Source organism: Neolamprologus multifasciatus, chromosome 20 (genome assembly GCF_963576455.1).
Source record: "Neolamprologus multifasciatus chromosome 20, fNeoMul1.2, whole genome shotgun sequence".
Taxonomy (NCBI): domain Eukaryota; kingdom Metazoa; phylum Chordata; class Actinopteri; order Cichliformes; family Cichlidae; genus Neolamprologus; species Neolamprologus multifasciatus.
The window spans coordinates 27,265,705-27,293,139 of NC_140458.1; the positions used below are offsets into that span (position 1 = coordinate 27,265,705).

The following is a 27,435-nucleotide window of genomic DNA, read 5'->3' on the forward strand; positions in this document are numbered from 1 at the left end:
CTACATAAAAATGAAGCCCACTTAAAATCACTTTCTGATTTTAGATGCAAAATTCATACTTTTTAAAAAAAAATTATTAACACAAATAAATAAGAGTTTTAAAAATGGTATTTCTTATTTAGAAATTTGCAGTAATATATAATAGTCCTATTTGTATGATAGCCATAATATAGTATGGTTTCAGTTTATATTAAAAATATCATTATGATGCTTGAACCTGTACGCCAAAACTGCAGTTTTCAACTTTCATTGTCTTGTAAATAAAAGAAAAAAGAAAAAAATATAAAAAAGAAAAAGAAAAATTGATGAAACTGATTTCATATCTACTGGATTTCATTCACGTGATCACTAAATCACCATGAAGACATTTTATGTTTTTCCATTAAACTTAGTTTTAAGCCAGTGGGCTGAAATGGAATGCTTTAGTTTAAATCAGTCTAAAAGAGATTTATTTATTACTACATGCTACTCATGTCTTATAATTTAAGGGAATTTAACATAGGAAAATGTAAGAAAGTTTTGAGATTCTTCTCACGCTACACAATGCCTATCAGAATTATTCAGAATCAGAATACTTTCTTCATCCAAGGTTGGAAATATAAATAGAAAAGAGAACTTGTACTGAAAACAAGTAAAAACAAATAAAAATTGATTCAATGGTAAAATAAATATTCCAACATTTAACAATACTATGTACAATATAAACAAGATATTACAACAAAAATATGAATTTTAAAGCTTGATGGCCACAAGTAGAAATGGTTTCCTGTGGCATTCTGTGATGCACAAACAGGATAACACTGAACAGTTAATGGTTAACATGAAGTCATAAAAAGCAGTCATTACATATTTAGAAACTTTACATATAACACAAATAGGTTTGCGCGTACTCATTTTGAATCTAAAGAATAAACAAACAAACAAAAATATATTACTATCAGGTTCACTAGCATTAGCTAACACGTAGCTAACATGTCTAACACTAAATCCTAAATAAAAACAACTTAAGTACAACTTAATTTAAATATTTAAATATGTAAAAAAAATTGAGAATTGGGTCAAAACACTTGGATTTTACTCCACATCTTTGAATCTGATCTGATTTATTCATTTGTCTCAAGACAAATAACATTATTATGCAGTAATCTTATTGTGACTTAGAATTGTTAGGTATGTTGAGCCATTGATGGAAAGAGGTTAGATAAACTATGTTTTTCATGTTTTTTCCTTTTGATAATGAGCTCAAAGTAAGATTGTATAGCTGACTTTAATATCTGAACAAATGGAAACTCATTCATCAATGGCTCTTAATAACAGTCATTTATTTATTTATTTAGTCATTTAAAGGAACTAACCTGGTAAATGATTGGGGAGATGGAGAAAAGGATGGAAAACTGGTAAAAATCATGAAAAGCTCTTAAGGTGGTTATAATGCATCTGTACTTTGCGCTCTGTATAATTTAATTACTTAGCAGCTCTTCAGATGATAAAGTCCAGCACTACCTTAAAAATGACCACAAGAGTGCTACATGAACTAAGGGCTTGGAGATTTTACAGATTCATGACATGCCAATTTTTAGAAGAATTGGAACAGCAAGAAAAGGTTCTTCCTGCTGTCTTTGTTTTTCAATCTCTGTCTCTCCCCAAGGCAATCCAATGCCTTGCTGCCACTTGCAGCCTCAGCATACTGTGAAATGGGAATCAATGACATACTTTCCAAATCAATATGGACGTCCAACACTTGAGGAAAATGGAACCAATTTAGCTTAGAATTACCTATAATTACATCTATGCAACAGTTATTTTGCCATGTAAAGTAACCATATCTGCAAACAAAGTGATTATCATGTCAGTGCTGCAAGTAAATGTATATGTATAAGCACCAGTCTGAATAGAAATATATAGGGACATTTTGTACAAGAACTGAAAACATTAAATAAGCTTTGCATAGGCAGCACAAAAGCCATATTAACTGAGCAAGAGATACAGTACAAAAAATATGACACATCACGGGCACTAGTCACTTTTAGTGACAATATCATCTTAATAGAGTGTGGGAAAATGAGACAAGGCAAGTATCTCATCCCTCTGTAAATAAGTGCAGAGTCAAAACTGATGTATTTTAGTTTTCACTACAACAACAACATAATAATAATAATAATAATGAACTTTCCCATTTTAGAAATGATCAAATATAACTGCAAATAAAATATATATCATAAATCAGAAGGCTCATTACAAAGCTTTAGCATTTTGACTGAAAGAACAAAACAACCATAAGTTGTATTTATGGATCAGAGACCAAATTTAACAACCATAAGTTGTATTTATGGATCAGAGACCAAATTTAAAAAATGCTTTCTTTTGAATATTTAAAAACAAGAAACATGTAGCAAAGGATCCAAATTAATAGTGGTAAAATAAGAAGTTTGATTCTAGAGCACAGATTTACTTATCTTCTTTGTATGCCAGTAAATAAATGAAAATAGCAAGAATTGTCTTAAAAATAAGGTACCCCCCCCCCCCCCCCTTTGATTTAGTCTTATATTAATCTTTACAAGAAACATGGTGAGAAGAAAAGAAAAAATCTGTTAACAAATCTCACAAATACATAATAAAAGCAATGATCTATGTATCATGCATTGCCTAAAGATGCTTTGTAATTTACTTACTGAAACTCAGAAAAAAACATTATATAATGTTTACATTGGAAAAAATAAGTATTGAATGTGTCAACAGCTATTGACATGAAATTTTCACCAGATGTAGGCAGCAATCCAGGTAATCCGCACATACAACGAAATCAAAACAAAGAAGTATTTAAATCAAGTTATGTGTAATAAAGTGGAATTACGGAGGGAATAAGTATTGAATACATAAAGAAAAGAAGCATCAGGTGGCTGCATGGAGGCTGGAAGGGTAGACAATTAACAACTTCTCAAGTCAGTCTGAAGCATACATGTGGTGTAAAACGCAAACACACACACCCACACACACTGAGTTTGTATCCAGAAAGGCTAAAAGTAATCCCAACCCTGACCCTTCTCCCATGACTATGTGAATATAGAGAATCAGCTTATAGAAATTATTAGTTGTTTAGCTGCATTCATGAACAATAGCAATGCAACAAGCATAAAAGCATGGATGTGAGTGACACAGCTGTGCAAGATGCTGTAGGCCATCTACAGTAAACCGACATAGTCTCTAGTTAATGTGAAAAACCTAGCAGTTTTTCTGTGTGAAGGACAAGGTAAAAGGAACTTTGGCCTTTGTTATACTCTAGCTTTTGTGCCACAAAAATGAGCAGCATGGAGAAATCCTCTGCTACAGCTCTGCAGGTCTGAACCAGAGCGCAAGTTTGATTAAAAAAAACAAAAACATAAATGTGAAGCTGGACCATACCTCAAAAGTCAGTTTTTACTTATATGCGACCCAGATCTCTTTTTTTACATTCTTGATTACATGTAAACTGAGTTCAATTTTATAAATATAGTGTCAAATCAGAACCAAAAGTAGCCTAATGCCCTGTGGCATTTCTCAGTTTTTCCTGGGGTAAAATAAATAAATGGTCATAACTCAAATGCAGATCTGCTTTTATTCACTGCAACCTCAGTCTGAACAGTCAAATCAAAATTCATCACTTCCATGGCCTGAGTGTCTTGCTAAGTCTATCCTGGCATGTCTCTTCATAATAGCGATACATCCTGAAATTTTGGAGGAAATCAGTTTCAGTGTAGACAGACATGCCTCAAAACCCTCCTGGATATTTCTGTACAACTGCACGATGACTTTTGCATTTTCTTTGTGTCTTTTTGCATAGTTCACATTTGAATGTGATATTGGACACATTTAAAAAAAACTCAAAAATCATTTGTGTTCACTTTTTGGTCATTTTCCTTAGTTTAGCACATAAATTGGTGACATGCAAAAATCAGACTTACATCATAGTGCCTGGACTTCTTAATGTCCTTGATCGGTGTGATCTGCTCTCCTTTCTTCTGGGAGGGCTTGGTCTCTTTGGAAGTTTGGTTCTCGGGCTCAGTCTTGAGCTTTTCCTCTGATGGTTTTGGCTGTTTCTCGATCTCAGTGGTTGTTACTGGTGTTGTGGATGGTGCTGTAGTCTTGGTCTCAGTTGGCTGTTTGGCAGCTGCGGGTGCAAACGGGCTGCTAACGACACTTCCCGCCTGTGGCTTCTGGCTCTGTGTTTGGGGCTGGCCTGGCTTGGACCCTTGCTGGGTGGTAGGTTTGTGGAGGGGACTTTGCTGACTGATTGGTGTCTGGTGTCGAGGCGAGCCCGTGGGTTGGTGCTTGGGAGACGGATGAGGAACAGGAAGTGGAGGCTCATCAAGACCTTCTCCAGACATCAGCCGCTGCGTCTGGCAGTTGAGACATAACCACTCTTTTTTCTGAAACAGAGAGAAGACAAAAAGACAAACATGTAATTTGTTTTGTGTGTAATTGTGATACAACCTTAGCCTTACTGCACCAAAGATCGCTTTATGTGGATTAACTAATATTGTTTCACATTCATAACCTGGTTAATATTCTTAACTTTCAACTCAGCATTCACTTAAATAGCAAACTACAGCAACAGCCTCACACACACATACACTCACGTACTGTGTACACTGAAAATCTTATTTCCAGACAGAGCTGTCAGAGGTGTAGCGGGCTAAGCTGAGCTGATGCACGTTTCTAAAAGGCCAAGTCGCTCTAACAGCTACTCCCTGTTTCATCAGATCAACTCTACTCGATTTCACACACTGTGAGCCTGAGTGGCAAAAAATGAAAGACTTTAGTGCACAACAGTGTACTTAATCTAGCTTTTAATTTGGTCTTCTTCATTCTGACAAAGCCAAACTAGTAGCATACAAATATATTAAAAAAATTCACAATATCATAAACATTACTCCAGAGACGCAACATATTATTAGAAACCCATCATCTTTCAAGATAATATGACAAAGAGGTATTTACAAATTTGCTTGCTGCAACAGTTTTTCATTTATCCACCTGGTGAATATTAGTTTGTTATTCCCTTCTTCTTAGTAATGAAGTACAATAGTGCAAATGTTGGTATTGTAAGTAAATACAAAAACTGTTTTGTCAATACCAATACAGATGCTGATAGTATAAAGGCAGCTTAAATAGGAGAGAGCAGTGTGCCATGATTTATGAGACCAATGATCATCAATTTGTAAATGCTGAACACATTTTAATGACCACTAAATCACTATGATTTTTAATTTCACATTAATTATTTAATAAAATTGATTCTGTGTTTTAAAACTGGAGTTTTTGGAGACCCGAAATGTAAATGTACCTGTCTAAAGCACTTTGGGTCAACTTCTGTTGTTTAAATGCAGTGTTGGGGAGTAAAGGAATACATGTACCGCCGTTACGTATTTAAAATACAAAATATGAGTAACTGTATTCCATTACAGTTACCATTTAAAAAGGTGGTATTCTGAATACAGTTACTTTGCTGAAATAAAGGGATTGCACGGCGGTCTTTTCCTGTTTCATATGTTAGGCTATGCTCTCTCTATTTTTGGTAATTCCGTGCCGGTGAAAACCCAAACAAAACACGCATTAAGAGGCTGAAATGCCTGTGTCTCAATCTCGCATCTCATAATGATGTGAAGAAATATATATTTTTTAAATTATTTAATATGAAGGCAATAGGCAGAATGTTACAGGAATAGCCCTAAAGAATGTAGCCTCATGGGCAGTGTAGTCCGTGCTGCAGGGAGAATGGACTGCCATACCCGTTATGTGTCTGTGTGAGTCTATCAACTGCAAAGGATTTTATCTACCTCTTTAGCTTCTACATAAATAAAATGTGCTCATGTAGCACTTTTTATAGACAGAAGAATCACAAAGTGTCAGGGGCTGGGTCTGTGACGTTTTGAGGCTATTTTGTATTTTTGATTTTCTTATGTTAAGTTTGTGATGATAGGTTCTTGTGTTATTAATAGTTAGGATTTAGTTAAGTTTTATTCTGGTTTTTGTTTCATCTTTGTCTCCTTGTTTATGTGTCATGTTTCCTGTCCAGTCTGTCACGTGTTTCATGTCTGTGTTGTGTCCACGTTGTCAAGCTCGTGTGTCATGTCTACATCTCTCCATGTTTCCTGTTTTATTGTGAAGAGTCCAGTGTCTAGAGTCTAGAGTCTAGTTAAGTCTCCTTCTGTTCTTTGTCGGGTCGCCCGTTTATCTTCATGTCATGTCTCGTCAGTCCACAGAGTTTTTGCTACTACTCAGGTTCAGGTTCCTGTTAATGCTCAGACTTTTTTCACATTTATGTTTGCATGATCCTCTTCAGTTCCATGTTCATGCCTTATGTCTTTGTTTTCATAGTTTAGTTTTCCCAGTTTAGGTTTTAGTTTAGTTCTCGCCTTGCCTTGTTTTGTCTTCACATTTTTTCAGTCAAATAAACAACTAGCTTTTTTTTAAACCTTAGTTTGTTTCTCCCGTGTCTGCTTTTGTGTCTGTTCCAAAAATACACCGGCGTGCTTCATAGTGTAACAGAAGAAACAAACGTATAACATCAGATCAATATGAAACACAATAGAATGCAACATACAACACAAAGAAGTAGTGCTAAGAGGTGTTGTAGTGTTGCTAACTGCTCCAATTAGCTAGTTGCTAATGGTGAATTCTACCCCATGAGCATTCAGAGGGTTTTTTCTTAGAGTTCAAGATAAAATTAACAGTCATCAGTGGCAAGAAATGATGAGAGTGACTAAAAACAATAAATCATCTACCTGTACAACACATAAATGAGGTGTAACACATTATAAAGTGTTTTGTCCTATGCTAACACTGACTAATAGAGTTAGCAGCACAGCAATACTACAGGAGTGAGGTCTAAGGCATAAAACTGAGAAGAGGGTTAGTTTTACATTTACAGTTGCATTTCAACATGATATATAATACTTATGCATTATGTATTTTTGATGATCTCTCCAGTATCTAGCTCACCACCCACCAAGGCCACCAGCACCTTCTGTTTATTCTGTGCCAGTGTGTCTGTTTCTGTCCATGACAGCTAATGGAGTTTGGGGCTGAAGAGCAGCTGTGTTACTCATGTAATGAATAATTGACAGAAGCAGTTGTTCCTCTTCAACACTTATCTACCATCTCTATTCTTATTCACCTCCATCGAGTCCTTTCTCTTTCTCTACACCAAACTCACCAAATCTCTTTCTACAGAAACTCCATTCTTTGGCTCATTCTACCTTTAGCTCTCTCCCACTCTCAAGCCTCCTGCATTTGCTCCATCCCCTGTCTTTTTCTGAATCCTTTTGGGAGTTTATCTGCGATTAGATGTCACACAAAAGACTCCATCTCCCTTAGATTTCACAGTGACAGTGCTGCTTTGGGCCGAGCAGTGAGCACTATAATTGGCACAGGATTCACAACATTAATCAATATAGTAATATAAGCTGATCCGACAGTTTTGAAAATGCTAGCCTCCAGTTATCATGACCAGCTAATTACAGTAAGGAAAACAATTAAATGGTAGAGGAACTAGAAGCTGAACAGACAACAGGTTACATCCAAGTCTTTGTTTTTCTTTTTTCTTTTTAATCATTTATCTTTTGCCATTTGTCATCAAAACTTCTTTTACAATATAAAATTCACAGAAAAACTCACATTTCAACATTTAATTTGAAATGACTGAATAATGCAGCTTAGGATAAGTTAAATCTTAATATTAAAAAAAATTGGATCAGTCATTTAAAAATGAGAGGAAAAAAGATCAAAAAAGTATGTGCGCTCAATGAAACCTAAAATTTAAATTCATTTGAATATCCTATTCCCACCAACATGGCTTCTGCATAAAAAAAAAAGAAACAGATTATCAGAAGATGGAAAATCTTTTTGCGCATTAGGGACTCATAGCATTATAGAAAGAAAATATTTTGAGACGCTGTCACTGGAATATCTTAAATGCCTTCAGCAATTATAACTGAACAAAGTAGCTGATGAGGAAGTTATCTTCTGATTGGCTGCCTCGATGCTAACTGTAACTGAAAATGAGTTTGTATCCCAGTGATTATACAGGAGATGTATCACTGTCAAATCTTTAAGCGCAACATAAATGAAGCTTAATTGGGGTTCAGGTTTAAACTCCCGAAGAATACATTCTGAATACAGTACAGTACACCAAATGAATGTAAGCCGATGTAATGCCCTCTGACATGATGGAAACACAACTCTGTGTGGGTACATCCCCTGAAGCACCACATTGTACTGTAGGTTCTGAAATGGTTGAATCATTTTTCAACCCTAAAGTGAACTCATTCCCTCCTTTTCTCAGAGAGAGAGTATATTCAAGATGACATTACAGGGAAGTTTGTGTGTGTTTTCCCAGTGGTGCCCACTTAGCCTACATAGCACAAACAATCTGGCCTTTTCTACTCCTGTCAATAACACTCACTAAAATGCTCCATCAGTGCTAATTCATGCCGCAGAGCACTGCTGTTTTCTTTTCATGTGCCGGTGTCATTCTGCAGCACATTCTGAATCTTCTCTTTCTATTTCAGAGTGTCTGTTCTGTTGAGCATAGCTGGATTTGTTTTTGTCCTATACCTTCCAGTTCTTGTCTTTTTTTTCCTTGTCTACCTTTCTTGCTCTTTTTCAGTCCATTTCCTGCTATTTTCAGTTACTCCATCTGTTTTGCACTTAATAATAGGGAAAGAAATGGATTTGCCCTTTATTCATACCCACCTGTCACAAGCAGCATTTCCCTGCCACTGGATTTTATTTGCAGAAAATCTGTAGCAGTAACTTACTATTGCTTTTACTTTGTCTTATCCAAATAGAGGTCTAGCAATTGCACCTTCATGATGGAGAGTAACAGTACTGTCCAAAACTCTCAGGCTTACACTCATTTCTAAATAGGTGCAACTATTTATTGAAACACGTACAAACATACATTTAAAGTAAGACTTGGTGTAATTCAAACGAGCTTGTAACTCAATATTTGGTATGATCGCCTTCATTCTTCCAACACAGCCTGAATTCTTTGTCATTTCTTTAAGTAGTCTTCAGTTCTCAGGCTTCTTGAAGGACATTCAAAGCTCTTCTTCGGATGCCTTTTATTCTGTTCGCTGTCAAGATGCTCCCACACTGCTTTAATAACACTGAAATTTGGATCTCCATGAAACCTGTTGATACCGATTTTCAGCCCAGTTCTTGTTTCCCTTCTGTAAAAATATCATCTTGACAGCCATCCTTCCATTCAGTCCGTTGGGTTTGGTGCTAGTTTTTATGCTTGAACAAGTCATAGGTCAGTGTTAAGGGGCTTCACAAACAAAGTACCATTCTTCTGGCTCTCTTCCACAGTGTGTCTTTGTCCTTTCTTCCTCCCCTCACCCCCAGGCGATCAACGGCAGATGGCCGCCCCTCCCTGATCCTTGTTCTTCCGAAGGTTTCTTCCTGTTAAAAGGGAGTTTTTCTTTCCTACTGTCTTGCTCAAAGGGAGTAATTCGACTGCAGGAATTTTCTCTGTAATCTTTTACAGGCTTCAACTTATACTCCTTAAAGTGACTGCTATTGTAACTTGGCTCTGTATATATAAAATTTATTTGAAAATTGGAAAAAAAGGACAGGTACAAGGACTGGACTGAAAATGAGTAAAAGATCAGCCTATGTCCAAAGAAAAACTTTGAAAGACATTCAAGAAAAGCTGGAGAAATATTATCCAAAGGCACTTTAAAAATGACAAGAATGTCTGTTTCCTTGGAAGAAAAAAATTTAAAAAATGAGATGTGGGTCAAGATTTTTGCACAGGACTGTATTTATCTCTGACTCTGGCCAAAGCTGCATCATCTATAGGCATGATTTTCTGTCGCTCCTTTCTCCACTACATAGTACTGCTACTATATGTCTGTGTGGATTATTACATTTACATGGCTGGTTCAAGGCTAGTCTTGCTATTCATAACCAAACTTTGCATATATTGTAAAATAATGAGTTACGAAAAATTGCCACATCTTTTATTCCACAGCTACAAAATATGACTAAAGGCATTTGATGAATTCTGTTATGAGCTGTGATTTAATATAATACACTGGTTACACTAGCAACACTCTTACTGGTCACAAAATTCAGTTTGTACAGAAGACATCGATGTCAAATATCTCTATATCTACCGAGTGCGATTAGTTTATTGTTACAAAGACATCCCAACCTTCAGAAGCACTTCTTTCAGTTTCTTAGTCAGTTTCATGATTTTCCTTTTCCTGTTTTACTTCTCCCACATTTGCACCTGAAGTTTCTATTTTTCTCTTTTCACCACACAGTCATTAAACTTGTATCTTCTCCTTCCTCTCTCCTCTCTGCCTGTCACCCTCTGTCTCTGCTTCTCTCCTTCCAACAGAGCAAGGGCTATTTTTACCCAGAATGCCATTGTTCTGCTCGAGCGCACACTTCCTTAGCACAGGCTTCCGCTTTAGGCAGCACTCTACTGCGGCACACATACACTCATATCTTCACAGAAGCACAAATGCACGCATGTAGACACGCAGCTCACATCAATGCAAAATGGAGGAGGCCTCTGTAGCTGAAGGCTTACCAGAAAGAGAGAGGGATGACAAGCAGAAGGAGGAAGAAAAGGAAAAGAAGGGAAGCAGAGAAGCTCATAGGGCTGGAGGGGTGAGGAAAACGGGAGAGTGACACAACATGTGCACATATACTGTAATTCAGCTCAGCCTTTAGGCATGTGGTTCCCTGCTGAGTCTGATGCAACTGGCTTCAGTTTGTGGCAGAGGAGTACAACAATGTGTTTGGGTGTTTCCGCCCCATCAAATACCTCATCACCCAAAAAAATAAAGAGATAAAAAAGATTAAAGAGATCAAATAAATAAATAAAAAATCACAATTACAATGAAGATGGTCAAAATGAAAGTCCAATTTTGGAATAAGAACAACAATAAAAAAAAAGCTTTTTTTCAAAGTTGGATCACTCCCATCACACCATAGATGCCACTGCTGTGTCTGGCTTGGTCTCATATCACAGTATCACTTGGTCAGCTGACCAGGGATGCTATATTTTCCATACTCATCATGACATAGTAAGAGCATAGTACTTCATCCAAATACATGAGCCACATGATGTATCCACCACTTCTTCATGAACATCATCTTGAAGTACTCACTGCTCAATAAGGGAGTATGCTGATGCAACACAGCTTAACCTCAGGTCAGACTCTCCGATGAGCAGCAGAGACAGGTTATGATTGACAGCTGACTGGACCTTTCAGTCGACTTGCAAAGTAGCGTCAGAACCTGCTGAGCTATGGAAGTACTTCCTTGCTCACTTTATCCTTACAAATCAAACACAGCATAACTCAGCTATCAACACTCTATTTTCTTTGAGAATATAAACATCTTAAAGTCTGCCCCCCCCCCCCCCCCCCCCCCCCTTGGTTTTTGGACCAAATTTTTGTATACACCAAGTGAGACTGGGCAATATATTGCGTTTTTAAATATATCGATATATTTTTATACGAGATATGAGATGTGACAATATCGTTTATATCGATATAGTCTATGTTACGTTATAATTATACTTGTGGAGCTGCTAGTTTGCCTCTCTTTCGTCCACTTTTATCTCTACACTGCCTTACTCTGCCTCGCCTCTCTCCTTCACTGAACACAACTCCCCCTCCCCCATCGCTTCACCTGCAGGCAACGACAAGATGGACATGGCAGCTATCAAAGAGGAGCTGGTCGGTAAAAAGAAAACATTTGGATATTACTATTCAACTGCTGGTGGAGGTAATCTTGTTAAAATGACGTTAACACCATAACTGCATTAATACGGCAAATCTCTGTTAATGAGTTACCATGTATCGCCCCGTGCGTGGGGCTCGACGGCGTCAACGCGTTGACACAACGGCCTAAAATCCTTTCATTTTCTCAAAAATCGACAGTGTGCCTTATGTTTGAATCCTGGTTGTGCTTACTGACCATGACCTGACCTGTTTTAGTACGACTTTGATAAGCTACGAAACCGCACCGCTTGATGGTTGTTGGAGCATTACAGGATTACGGCCTTAGTCAAGAGCCTCGCGGAGTAATACGTACTGTGCTTCAACGTAATATTACCGGATTGTGTGTGTATAAGGACCACAAATGGCACCTGTTCAGAGACATGGTTACAAAGAGGATTTCAAACTCCAGGCAGCTGCGAAATCTGTCTGTCTTTGTTATTATGCTCAGCGTCTTTTAGTTTACATTTTGACTGCACAATTGTGAGCTTTTAGTTATGCACAAAAACAACATTGTTTTATTTTATTTATCTAGCATTATTATTTAATAAATGCTGATAATTTATTTCGGAGTAACTTTTTCATGTGAATCTACGCTGTATGTTAATAAAAGTGCCTGTGTGAGATCTGGGACACAGCTTTGACTAAGAACTCTCTTTTTGTCCTTACTTTATGGCTTTAAAAAATTATCGAGATACATATTGTATATCGCCATCCAGCTAAAGAATATCGAGATATGAATTTTGGGTCATGTCGCCCAGTCCTAACACCAAGTCTTGAACCCCAAAGACACTCTGTAATGATTTTTGGGCAGTTTCACTACTTGGTGAACAGGTTGCATCACCTCTCTCATTGAGCCTGAGCAGCCTGACTTTTATATGGCAACAAAAAGCTGATTTCACAGGAGCCCTCCCACATAAACATTTTTCCTCCTGCAATTTTCAGAATAGGTTTCGATTGTCCTCCGTCTCCATTCTAATTCCTCCCTCTGGAGCTCCATCTCCACTTCAGTTTCTACTTCGTCTCTGAATTTCTTGCTGTTTTCTGCACCTCATCCTTCTCTCCTGTCTGCTGTCCAGTGTTAATATTTCATGTGAACAAGTGCACACACACACACACACACACACATACACGGTGTCTGAAGGGGAATATGACTGCGAGCAAATAACTGAGAAATAAACAAATAGCCAGAAAGTGAAAAACTATGTAATAGCAAACATTATGATCACACATGCACTTGTGGAAATGACAAACACTGTGCACATATTAAACTTAAACTTTCCATTACGTCAGTACTTTTTAGAAGGTGCCTCTTTTTTCTTTTTGTGTCCTCTTGTTAAATTTCAGATTTCGTAAGACTCTCACATAGGTTATTTTGGATAATTCTACGAGTCCCAGAGACTCTGGTTTCATTTAGATTTCCTGTTGTCAAGCCAACAAAGTGAAGTGAATTAAAGTGAAGCGAGCTCAGAAGAGAAAATAGGATGAAATGAGTATGACGCATTGCATCATAAAATTGTTTGGCTGAGACTGATCTAAAAATAATAATAATAGTAATGAAAATCCTTGATTAAAGAAAAATGTCAGTGTGTTTATTTTTATTTTTTTACATCCCCTTTTGGTTGCTTCATACAACATGTACACTAAACATTGGAGCCTGTGTCGTAGTGAAACATGTACGACAAATCAGTCAAATGTAGATCTTTTGTTAGTGTTTGATTAGGAGAAGAAGAAGCAATAAAAGGTAGAGAGGAGGGAGAAGGATAAGTAGAACAAAGTATAGAAAAACATAAAATATGATAAATTAAGCTTGAGGAGGAGGGAAAGAAGGAAATGAATTAACGGATGGGGATGAAAAGGAGGAGGAGCAGAAGGAAACAAAAATAAATTAGAGAAGGGAAGGGGGTATGGAGGGGGTGGAGGAAAGGCTTACAGGGAGGACAAACAGGTGGAGGATAAATTATAGGTGCTTTTGTGGTTATGTAACAGAAGCAGGTCTCACTTTCACTTCACACACATTTTAAAACATTTTATCATTTTATCATCACAATGGAGCCTCTTTAATTATGTAACCTTATTCTGAGAGGTGACGGAGCGAGTGCATAAGGCTGTGTATGTGTGTGTTTGTGTCCATGCGTATGCATATTGTGTCTCTCTTTCTCCTCCTACCTGTTTTCTGTCTCTGGCCAGCTATTCTTAACAGAGCCAATGCTGCTGCTACATTTTTCACATGTTGTCAATTTATACCTGCCATGATGATGATTGTGAAGTTACCTAAAGCTAGGACTGTAACCACTGTAAACAGAATACAGAGCCTTTTGACAAAATTGGCAGTTTTCATCAGCATCCGGCTGTTTTCAGATTTGTGAGGATTTTTTTGAGGAACCTGAATTAGCCTTACCACAGAGAAGCAGTTATTATAAAGAGTCCTAGAAGCTAAACATATACTGTATCAGGCTTATAGACTGTAAATTTGTCAGCTTTCTGGCTCTGAGCTAAACCTTATGCCCAAATATGCTCCCTTAAGCATTCATTTTCTATTTTCTACAGGCGAAACCCATATCCAGTATTTTCCAGTATTATACAATGTTTTGTTCCCTTGAATGAGTCATGTATTATTAAATGGAGATTTCAGACTGAAATACAGGCAAAACATTGCATTTGTGGAAAAAAATTTTATGTTTCATAAAAGGAGATTTTATCATATCACACCAAGATTCTGTCTTACCTGTGCAGGCAAAATCTCTCCAAACCAGACAGCTGAGGCAAGCAGCCTCAGAAGTGAATGAGATCTACTGCTGATATAAAATCATGGCCATTTACACACTTTTGCATTGAGTTTGAGGAGAATTGGTTCATAATGACAGTTGACCATCCTTTGAGTTCTTTCTGGTCATATTGCATCTCCTCATAGTTTGTAGTGCTTTCCTTTTACAGAGTTTTGTGACTTTACAGCAAAGAATATTACCGTCCATAGAAATGAACAGGACCACTCATCCTTGGGCCACTAGGCCCCCAACCACTGTGCAGCTCCAGTACATTGGATAAAGGTTAAGTACCATTTATCCAATTTACCATTTTCGACACCAGTTTCACCTTGTGGTTGTGAAGTTCCTGTCTAGATTCACTCAGACAAGCTGGTGATTTGAACTAGTAACCTGACTGTGACTAACAGGCTTAGAAGTGGAAGACTTTATGGCTGGCAGATGGACATGATGTGTTTACAGTCTGACCCACACATCTGTCACAAGAGCTATTTTAAACAGACTCACTGTCTCATTGGGACCGACTGACAAACAGAGATAGGCACACAAATAAACACCAAATGCAAAAGGGAACTCTGTACAGTCTGTGCAGTGTAAGCATGTTTCCCTGCACAAGTTTGTGCACTGTATGCATGTGTGTGTATGTGTGTGCGTGTGTGTGTGTGTGATTGTGTTGGTGTGCACATATATAGAGCCTAGAGGCACTAGAGGATTTTGACTCCTGCAGTAATAGGTTGGTAGGTAGCCAGGAGCAGAGCAGCACAGAGCTACATTGGTTCTGGCTATCTCAGCTCTGGGTCAACACAGAAAATCAAGACGGACAACTATCTCCAATAACAGTTTGTGTTCTGGGAACAAATAAGCCACCATAAAACTTCTTTAACATATGATACATATTGTATTTCCCCAAAACGAATAAAAGTTCAATTTAAAATTGTCTTCAAAAAATAATATTAGATATATCACTACATTATGAAATAGATTATCACCATTACACCAAACTATCACAAATGCTTTTTAGCCTTTTTAGTTTATTGTTTTAGTTTTAAGGCATTTTTTGGCAGCTATGTTTCACAGGCTGGAAGATATATTTCTTTTGAATTAAAGAAAAATAAAAATAGAGTTAAAATAAAAATGAATTCAGAAGAAAGAAAAATGAATGTTAAACTGGACGTGAAACGTTGCATGCATCAAGGCTAATTTACACCATGGAGCCTTCCATTACAACACTGTCATAGATTTAATGCTGTCTGTGAAGCTGGATTTGAGAAACAAGTGTTTAAAGATTAGGTTTTTAGCGCATGTGTAGTTCCATCTGGAGCCAGTACTGAATGTGACATCTCTGAGTTTGCTAACTAGTGACAGAACTGATACCTCAGTGGTATCACCTGTTAGCTGTGATTTTAGGGCTTGTATAGCACTTTAGAAATGAGAACAGTGTGGAGAAGAGCCTGTTTCAGTCTGTTAGTTTCAGCAAAAGCTAACCGATCAATGCAAAATTTGATAAACAAAAGACATGCACATATTATCTTACAGGTAGACTGCTTGCAAGAAGTCATTTTTATCTGGAGCAACATTTTTGATATTGCATTGAAGCTAAATTTTGCAACGTGCTTTCTGTGGACCTGAGTTCTCGTGGCTAATCTGTCTGTCCTTGATATTTATTATTGAGTGACTTGTATATGTTGTGCTATTTCTTAAATCCTAACATATTGTATTGTTAAATAATCTAGTCTGTTTTTGTTACTGTTACTGTACTGGAGCAACTGTAACCCACATAATTTCCCTAGGGATTAATAAAGTATGCTGATTCTGATTAATTCTGATCACATACATGACTACAGAGACCTAGAAGCTGTAAGTCCTATTTTTTCTTGTTTTCATCATTACAACTACAACCCAAATTACCTCTTGGGAAAACAAAGTGAACTAATTCAAAGTTTTTTGCCTTGCTGTTTGTACAGAGATTTGAACCTTGTCATCAGTGTTGGGAGCTGCTGGGTATTATTAGGATGGAATTGATCTAGCCTTGGTTTTAGTGTTAGAAAGACTGCAGACTTTGAAGTACTGAATTGTGTACTTTGAAGTGCAGAAGGCAGTCCTCACTTGGACAGGAGTATTATGGGTAGGGGAGATTGCTGGCTGATCCCGCAGGGCAAAGAAAAAGACACAATCAGACAGTTGCTAGAAAGGGAGGTGGAGGGGAAAAAAATCTTGAGGAAAATTTAGCTGAGGGCTTAGAGCGAGGAGAGGAGAAGGAAAGTCATCCACTGTGAAAGCAGTGAGTGAGGCAGAGGGGGAGGGAGGAGGAGGGTTAGAAATGGAAAGTAAGTGGAGGTGGGGGCGGACATGAGAGGAGATGGAGTGTTGCAGGAAGAAAAAACACACGCAGACAATAGAGAGAGAGAATGATCGAAAAGAAGTAAATGAGAGTGTGCTCAGGGTAAAGAAGGGGGCAGGAAAATAAGAACCTCGCTCAGCTCTGGTTTCCTCCTGTTTGCTCCGTGACTCACTAGATGGGAAATACAAACGCAGCAGTAACATGAAACTGAATATCGCTGGTAATAAAACAAAGTGAGATATCTCTTCACTATTTTGTAGTGCAGAGAGGGAACTGTAATTTAATTTGAACACATATAAAATCACTACACAATAAACATAACATTTACAGCCATGTGTAATTTTCCGCTTAAATATCAAATTTTAATTTGAGACAGCTGATTCAGGACTCAGGGTGTTTTAGCATAAGATCAAAGCCTTATTGTAACTTAACATCATACTCTATCAGGTTTCTTCACAGAGTAAATGGTTAATGCAATTAATTACTTTTTAAAAATAGTAACAAGCACTGCTTGAGGAATGAACCCAGCATTTGTTAACAGCTTATTTAGTAATGCGCATCTATATACTGCACACTTGCGTCACACAGACACAGAGATCACACAAATTGAAATTTTCAGGCACCAAAATGGGAACATATAGACTTCCTGTATGGGTTGTTACATGTAGCTCGTTTAACCACTTAGTAGGCCACGTTATTTTTGAGATGACTGCCTTTAAAATGCTCCACAATCCAACAACACCACTAACACCATTGAGAAGTTTAATGCAGTTACTCAAAATACCGTAAGTGACCCAGGGGCTGTAATTGGCTGTTGGCAATCAGCTGTCAGTCAAAATGACCCAAGTTGGAACTTTAGGTCTAAACAAAATTTAAATGGTTAAATTATTAGAAATCCCTTTTCTTGTCTTTTAAATAAAGCTGTAAACCATTTCCTGGAAAGTTTGTATCATGGGAGCTAACTGGGAGTTACTCACGTGTAGGTTCAAGAAACTGCAGTTTCTGATACTTCCATAGTGGCTATTTTTTCCAGCTTTGCTGTTTAGGAGTAGCTAATGTCATCTGAATCATAGTAATTCAACGAGAGGAGAAGGACCAGGCTGCAGGGATCTGATAAGCTAATGTCTGTCCCTAAAGGAAATAACTTTATTTATGTATTTATTTTATTTTTCATTTTTAGTTCTAGTAGTCTTCTGCATGAACCAACACAAGCTAGAAGACATCACGTGAAGCATTTTTGGATTTTCCACAGCTGTCTCTGGTGCCACAAAAGGCTTTAGACATCTTTTCTCACATATGCCGTTATAATCCTTGTAAGAGCTGTGAAAAACATGTGAAAAAAAAAAATCACAAACGACCCATTGTCTGAATAGTTTAGTAGTTGTAATTTGGTAAAGCATTTTTTTCCTGTGTACTTTTCTTCAAATAAAAGTTTTGAAGAACACTTCAAGCTCATCACTGCCCATCAAATTCTTGCAGGAAGTAAAAGGGAAATCACAGAGGCACAAGGAGGGCAGAGGGAGTAATGCGCAAAAAAAAAGGAGAGGAGGAGGGAGACAAAGAGTGAAAGAAATGGAAAAAAGAAACCAGAGAGTGAGCAGAGATGCAGGCAAAATGTCAGACTGAAAGATGGAAGCAGCAGGAGGGGATAAGGATATTAGTGAATTAGAAAGAGAGATGAGAGGAGGATGAGGGGTTAGAAGAAGAGAGGGGAAGAGAAGAGAAGAGAAAAGAGAGGCAGACTACAGTGAATTAGTTCTGCCTCATCAAACTGGCAGTTCTGGCTTAGAAATGCTTTGGGGCCAGGATTTCTGTGAGGGTGCGTGTGAGTGTGTTAATGGGCTTGTGTGTGTTTTTTCTCCTCTTTTTTTTCATTTGCATATACAAGTGTGAGCATGTCTATTTATACTGTATGTGTGTGTGTGCATGTGTGTGCTTGGATAAAAGAATGTGTACTCCTTTTCTGTTTGTGTTTGTGTGTAAAGAGCATCACTGACTCCCCCAGAACAGAACTGATGTGATGCTGACATTTAGACAAAAACACAAGCTCCGTCTTTTAAAAGAGCATCTCTGAGAGTGAAGCTCGCAGAGAGCTGACAGGGTCAGACGTGACTCCTACTGCTGCTGAGTACAAAACACACACACAAAAAAACAACCCATAAACTGTACCTCTCACGTCACAACACCTCATTTCATCTCCAAGTACCCAATAACATCCTGCTCAGAATGAGCTTTTTAGTGAGAGCAGAGCCTCATTACTGGGCCTAGATCAGAAACTTGGTCTAATTAGGCTGAACTATGATTCAGGAGCTTAACTCCAAGTGATGGATGAGAAAATTTTAAAAAGGGAATCCCTATCAGCAGTGAGTCAGTACTCCATTCACTGAGCCATCACTGCTATAAGAAGTGGGGAAAATAACTTATTGGTGCTCTGATGCAATAGTACCTGACATCTGGGCAATTGAAACTAATGCTCAAAAAGCTTGCCACTTCCAAAATTGCTGAGAGGGCTTTTCAAACACATTTGCAGTTTCAGACTTATAAGAAATGTGAAGGTTCAAAGAATTTGACTGTCATGTATTATTTGTTGCCAAAGTTACTCAGTTAACACAGGAACTCTTACGCAAACTAACAGAAACTTGATTACAGTCAGAGTTAAAAGAATATACATAAAAGAGCATTGCTTATATTACGTGTATTTTTAACATTTAATTCTCAGCTTTAGCAGTATTAATAGATCATATAAACTCATCATATAAACACTGATTGCTCACTCATTATTAAAATGAGAATAACGACTGAAAGAATGTGTTTACTGAGTTAACAGCATCCCCACATGACCAAACAGTGATACCTCTGTATTTAACGTCCACCTGGTTCCCAGCAGTCAAACAGCATGAACACACACTCACTCACAAATAGACAAGAACAGTGTGTAAAGGTCAGTGTTGTCTCTGCTTCACTGCTGACTCACCTCCTCCATCCCCAGCGTCTGACTCTTCTGCATGTGTGTGCGTGTTTGTTTTGACCCTGACTTACAGCGTGCTGAGTCAGCCTTTAAAACTGCACGCGGTCTCCTTGCATACTGTGCACCCAAACAATATCTGGGTCAGTCTGCACCCTGTCATTTGTACAATGTGGCATCCTGCTCAATGGGAACTCAACAGGAAAAGCATTATTCACATTGTCAGGACTTATTCTAACCGAGTTAAGGCTATGCAATGTAGGGGACAGTAGTTAAGACCTGGAAAAACACAGAACTTGTTCACTGCCTTTAAAATTTATCAGTCATATAAAAAGGATTTAGCAGGTAACGATGATGCCATTATGACGCTTCAGTTTAGGTATTGTTCCATGTAATTGTAACAACCCTGCTGGTCCATTGCTACATACCACATCACTGTCAGTGTCACTGTCACTAAGACAACAAGTTTAACTAAAACTCGGCTTTCAGGGTCTTTGTGTAATGGCTCAGTCACAATCATGGGAATCCTAGTAAAACATCATATGTGTCCGATGATAACACCTCTGTCATGCAGCTTACGCACTGTAGCTGCTGGCTAAAGTTGGGAATTGCTGATTTTATCTCAGCCAACATTACCGATAACACAACACACAAAAGCTATCCTATTAACAGCACATGCTAACACATGCCTAAACGTAAAAACAACACATACATAACAATAACAAATTTACTACCTATATGTCCAGTCACACAATTTACCCTCCAATCCTGTCAGATCTCTCTGTAGGAGTGTGCTCACAGTGTGCTGAGTATACTCTTAGAGACAGGGACTTAAGATGAATCATGCTACAGCTGCTGTTTGTCTATTTATACATCTTTGTTTTTTCTTATTTTTTGCTTTTTAAAACCTTCTATATTCAGACTAGCCTAATTTATTTGTTCAGATTTCGATCTCTCTCAACTCTCAACTCTTCCCTTCCACCGTTTCAGTGTTCAGTAAGTCATGCACATGATGATCATGCACACAAAGAGAAAACTACTGTGCTTTCAGTTGTAGGTCTGTGTGTGAATGTGTACTCACTGCCTGAGTGTTGGAAGCTCTGCTGTAGCTGCAGGGAAACACAAATCACTACATGGTGATTATTTGTCATCTCTGAGCAGTGATGACACATGGTCTGTCTGTCGCTGCAGCTCTGATGGGCATCGATTAGGTGTCAGTGTCAATTCTCTGCCCCCGCCATTTGTTCATTTTACACAGGCAGAAAGGCCTAACTAGAAACTGGTGTGCCACTGTTGCGAGGGCAGCCAAGTGTGGAGAAAGAATGGTAGACAGAAAGGCAAGGAGAAGAATTTGAATACACCTTATAGGAAAATTCTTCCCGGATCACCCAGTTTATTAAAGTCAGTCTAATGTTATGATATCGCCATAAGAAGCTTTACAGGGTGAAACAAGCAGAAGATCAGACAAATAGACAGTAAACAAGTCATCAGATTAGATTATTTACACCCAGCAAAAAACGCTTACACTATTACTGTATTGGTTCCTATGACTGTCCAAAGGTTGTCTCTTATATTTGTGTTTTCCTTTGATCTAAAGAACTGCAGTGAAGTGGGTGCTTGCAGCTTATTAGCCAGTAAGCCAAAGGAAAGAGTTATATTGGAGAGTGCAGGAAGATAACTTTTACTAACGAATGCCAGTTACATATATGACAATTTTCTATTTGCAGTGCTAGATGCAAAATACCACATTGAAATTTGCAGTCTTTCATTCTCTGCTAGCTTTAACTTCAGCAAAGAAATTGGTATATGATGCATTTAAACAACCTTATTACAAACACTGGAAGCCAGTTATCTTTGTAAAAAGTGCAGTGCATGAGCTAACCTTTTCTTTTTCATTGTTTTAAAGGGATTCGAGGACTACGACTTAGATAAACAACCGAAGAGCTTAATGTAAAATTATACGGAATTGGATAGCCATCATTAAATATCTAAAACATAGCCAGTCAGGGGTTTTAGCTGAGGCAGCAAGTACACAGAGAAGTCACCCTGAAGTCCCTGCGATCTGTTTTCATCAAAGACATTATAACTCAAGAGGGACAGCACAGCTGTAAAACATGATGAGAAGTCAAAGGTCACAGAAAGTAAACAAAGCTAGGTGGATATCTGTGAGGGAGGGGGGTAGAGGATTCCCCCCCCCCCCCAGCCTGCAGGTTTATTTCACATCTAACTGGTTATCATAGACTAGCACACATAGGAATAGTGCAGAAAAAATAAAAATAGGTAGACAGCAGTTTTTTGCATACCCCAAACCAAACTTAGAATTTACTAGAATTGACATCATACGGTGACATGCAGCCACACATACATCACATTCCACTGCACTGTTATTTCTCTGTATCCCCTGGGAAAGCTTGATGTGAAAGGTACTTTCAGCCCTATGGGAAATTTACTTCCTATCAACACACACTCCAGCAAACACACACACATGCGCGCACACATGCGCACACACATGCGCGCACGCACACACACACACACACACACACACACACACACACACACACACACACACACACACGTGGAAAAAACTATGTGGATTACTACCTGTGAGAACTGATTGGTCAGTTATGGGGCAGAATCCATTCCCATTGGACCAAGAGAAGCCTGGATTGTAATGTGATTTGCCAAAGTGCTCCAGGGGGTGTTTTCTAATTGGTTTATGCTGGTGTGTACAAGCGTGTGAATTGTTGTGTGTGTGTTTACTGGGGAGGCAAAATCAATTTGCCCTCCTGTCCCTTGTGGGTCACAGAGATAGTGAAGCTGTTATAAAATTCTCTGTCATGTCATTTAGTTTGTTTTATACTTGGGTTAAATGTATCTATTGGGAATTTTAAAAACATCTTTATGGTTATTTTTAAGTAAGTTTCTATGAAATTGCACACTGCAGAGTTTAAGTATACCGAATGGTGAAAAGCAAAGCACGACAAGCAGAGGAAGAAGGCTGTAGTGATAGCTGCAGCTATACCAAGTCATAGCTACAGAAAGCAGCAGGAAGAAGGAACACAGGAAACTCAAGAAATAGCAAGGCCAGGGAAATATTTGGCATGACAAATCCCAGCTTCCTTTACAAACATCACTGATATTACATGCACTTACATGCACAAGCAGACCAGAATTACACTGAAAAGTGACATGAATCCTGAAATGATCATTTTAAAGATGTATCATCCTCTCACCTTGCTCCTCACACTGTGTGAAAGCTATACATCTGTTAATAATGTCAGCCTTGATATGGAATTTCTGTTGTAATAGTTGTAAATTTAAACAACAGTGCAGAGAAGCAGCCGCAAGATTATAAATGTTATAAATTAACATTCTGTCATCATAAAAGTTAGTTAGGTAATATGCTTCAAGGCATCTCATTAAATTTGATCTATTAAGGACAAGATGCCAGATATTCATCCAGGCAGCAGCAAAAATTGGCTGAGATCAGCACCATGGACAGAGGCAACATCCTAAGCACAGTTCCCACAACTCACCAGCAGGGAGGCACACAGCTGCTGCTCATATAAGTATGTATGTGGGATTTACTGTACTGTGGAATTATGGAACTGCTCATTGCTATGTGCTGCTACTTAGTCTGCCATAGAGGGAATGAAGGTGCACATCAACATTTAAAAATGATACAAACCATAATCCAGAGGGAGAGAGAGGATGGGATGGGAGAGAGAGAAATGTGATGGGTTTTAATAGAGGAGGGAGGAATAAGAAGAGACAGAGAGAAAGAAAGATACTGTGGAGAGGGAGAGCGCAGCAGCAGCAGAATACAAACCACTGAGCTGCTGGTTGCAGCTGGATTTTTCTAGTTCCACACACTCGCACACCCTGTCATTTTTCCATCAGCTCAGAGGACATTACACTAACTTACATCAATATCCTGAAGACTGACGCTAACCCTGTAACTAGAGCTTGGGTTTAATTGATTTTGTCAGATTTCACAAAAGAGAAATCTGACATTCTGAAAAATAAATAAATAAATGAAGACGAGACTTCGAATGAGTGAAAATCTCCATTTTAATATTGGCCACAGTGGATTTTACTAACACACCCACACACACATGCACTTCAGCTCTGTCCTTTGTACTCTCCAAGCCTCTTTTTCTCCCACTTATACTTCCCTTTCTGTTGATTTCTCACTCCCCTCTTTATCACGGTACAGTCCGAGTGGAATCTTTTTGCTCTCTTTCCTTCAGCCATCCATCACTTTCTGTCCCTCATTTCCCTCAACCTAACTCTCTCTCGTGGTGTTTGTGAAAACCGATATTGCTTAGATTTGTCACCATAAATGCAACAACCCATTAGCACGTGTGTGTTTGTGCACGCAGGCACGTCAGGGTGTGTATGTGCTTTGCATGTATGCTAACTGACTTCTGTGTCTGCTTGCTCTGTTTTTGTTGGAACCATTATTGGTGAGATTTGTCATAATGAAATAGAGGCAGTGTGTGTGAGCTTGTCTGATGACTGGGGGCTATGAGCCATCATGAGACACTGCATACACAAACACACAGACACACACACAGATACAGGTCTTTAATTATCATGTCTCCTACTGAGCTGAGCAGATGAACAACATGCTTTTAACAGATCAAATCCAACAGCCCACATCTGAATCACAGACTGCGTCTACATGTGCATATGGGAGGGAGTGTTATATGCACTTAAATGTAAATGTCATGGAAGAGTTTCATAGTAGTACTGAGTTCACGCTTTCGTGTTAAATCTGAATGCATTAGAGTGGATATGATACTTAGTAACTAGAAGAAAAGCAGCTGTGTTTATAATGTGACTGTGTTCACTTCCGACTGGTTTGGCACAGACATGAAACAGGTGAGGATCAAATGGATGACCAGTGTTTACTGCAGCTTTTAGTCAACTCAGGTTCACACTGCTTCAGAGCAAACCTCTTAACCTCAAACTATTTAATGATTTTAAGAGGTTTGCTTTTCATTCACAAACTGCATATCTCTTCTATCAAATGATTTTCATTCACTCATTGACTCCACATTCTTATTTTCAAAGCGTTTTTTTTTTTTCTTTTTTACTGCTAATAAACTTCCAGCCAGCACAGATGGTTCAGATTTAAATGTTTCCTATGGCTCAAAAGACTGCTTCTCCTGGTAGTGTCTGCCACAAATGCAGAAGCAACTGGACTTATTGGCAGATTATACACTTGCTTTTTTCCTTCTTGGCCAGAAATTCAATTATTTGAACATTTTGGAGTACCCATTGGCATACGGCCCATGAAACAGCAGGGAAAAGTTGCAAATGCCTTTAGTTGCGGAAAAGGTTGTCTTAAAAAGCAAAGTCCACAACCCGTAAATAAAAGGCAGGATATCAAAAGACACAAGGTAATAGCTTGTAAACAGTGACATGGGAACAAAGTCTACAAACTGTCAAACTTTTACTCAGCTTTTACTAACCAATCACTAAAGACCAACAAATGTCTCAGTGGTGCTGAAACAAGCTGGCAGTTTAAAATATATTCAGGGTAGTGTACCATGGCTAGTCCCAACCATGGTGCTAGGGTTTTGTTTTGTTTTTTCCAAGAAGCCAAACAGTGGAGTATTTCAAATGTATTTCAAATGTATGCTGTTGCAGGAGATAAGCATAGTTTCATTCCCTTTCATTCTTGGCAGAGAAAACCAAAGGGGGTAACAGTTTTAAGTTCTTATAATAAAAACATACCAAAAGTCATGGATGTCAGTAAGGCTTCAGTCAATAAGGGCAGATTTTAGAATCACACTGACTCAGGAAACTGGAGTCACCTTGCTCCTGTCCCTCATGTGACATAATGTTGTTCTGCAGAGCTAGAGGAAACTCAAGTCTAGCCAGCATACAGCCCAGCTGAATAAGCCATGCTGCACAAAACTGCATTCATTCAAACCCACCTATTAACTTTTTTTTCCTGAAATTAAATTTTCCTTTTCCTTTCACCCTGCCCTGGCTGCCCTCCGTGAGCCTGGTTTGGTCAGTCGTTTCTTGCTGTTTAAGGGGAGTTTTTCCTTCCCACCATCACAATGTGCTTGGTCATGGGGGTCATCTGATTTATGGGGCTTTATAATTAATTATGGTAACCTGATAGTTGAAAGATTTATAATTCTCTAATCTATCACATCTAGCAACTTAAACGTAACAGTTTTGTGCTCTCTGTTTGCTTGACACGGTCTAATTTATCAGCCCAAAAGTGTCAACACTTATAACCTCGTGAATTCTAATGCCAACAGCGCACAGAGGCAGATGGAGGAAAAGAAGACAGAGAAGGAGAGAAAGTCTGAGTGTGTAGAAGAGAACAGCTGCAAGGGAGGAAGGAGGGAAAACGGAGGAGGTAATGGAGCAGAAATGCATAAAGCTTCAGTCTCAGGGCAGGACTGCCAGCAGAAAAAAACACCCCCATAAACACCAACATAGTGGCACAGTCTGACTCATCCATTGAGCAAAAAACACAGGGGGGCTTGAGAGGAAGTAGATTGATCCTGCTGGGCGTCCCCTCTATTTTAGTTCTTTCTCATTCAAAGTTGACTCAGCCTGTAAGTCATTCCCTGTCTTTCTCTCCTTCACTTTCATTTGCTCCTTTTTATCTCCTCCTGTGACTCATTGCTTCTTTCTCACTTTTGTCATTTTCTTTTTTTTCACATTGTCTTGCTTCGTGCATGTCTGTCACTTTCAGGGGAAGGAAGTCATTTAAGTGAAATAACGTCTGATCCATGTTTCAACTGTGCACGTCTAAATGTGATCCCAGTACAGGGTCTATCTGAGCATGTTTCTTTCTCCATGCATCCTGGATGTAAATCTTGGAGCCTCCGTACCGAACTGCGCCTGCGCATGTGCACAGGCTTCAGCAGTCGGCTGTGTGAACAGTCATCTCTTTCTGGGTGCACGTGAGTATGACTGAGTGATGGACTGTTTATATTTGCATCCACACATATCTTTATCTGTGTTTGTGTGTCAGCGTGTGTCACATCTTTATAGCTGTCAGTGTCAGCAACGGGCAGCCACACATACAGGATTTGACAGCTGATTGGCAGATGGGCCACCAACATTTGTCATGGCAACCACAGAGGACACTGTCATGCTGTCAGGTGCAGTTTACACAGACTACTGAAGTTATTAAGGTTTAGAACTAGTTTTTTAGCTCATAGTTGCCTACAACTGACTGGCTTATAAATCATTAATAAAAATATGACTTTGTTACTCAGCGTCAAATAATCACAAGGATGGGGCTGATTTTATAGTTTAAATTGAAAAAAAAAAAAAGACAGGCAAAGAGGTGTTGACTCAAATGTGTGTCACTATCTTGAAAAATATGGTATCAACTGCAGAAATCCATGAAGTGTACGTTTTTCTTTTTTTTCATTGAAAGTGAAACTTAACTCAGCTTTATGCAGCGCTGTAGTTTCTGAAAACACGAGAGCCTGTGCCGCCAAGCATCTGTCTTTCAGCAGTCTCCTTGAGAAAAGCAATGAAACCCTACAAGCGAGTGACCCCGTGCCCTATGACAAATTTGTTCTCGGATATATAGCAATATGT

At 38.5% G+C, this 27,435-nt stretch overlaps 1 protein-coding gene across 6 annotated transcripts in view; it reads right to left on the reverse strand.

The window, feature by feature from the left end:
• The window catches only part of bsna (bassoon presynaptic cytomatrix protein a), a 127,534-nt gene that overhangs the window by 42,578 nt on the left and 57,521 nt on the right, over window positions 1-27,435 (reverse strand). For all 6 annotated transcript variants that reach the window (XM_085144847.1, XM_085144850.1, XM_085144846.1 and 3 more), the window contains exon 3: window positions 3,942-4,406. In XM_085144847.1, the coding sequence (XP_085000973.1) occupies window positions 3,942-4,406 (465 nt within the window). The remainder of the gene's footprint in view (window positions 1-3,941; window positions 4,407-27,435) is intronic.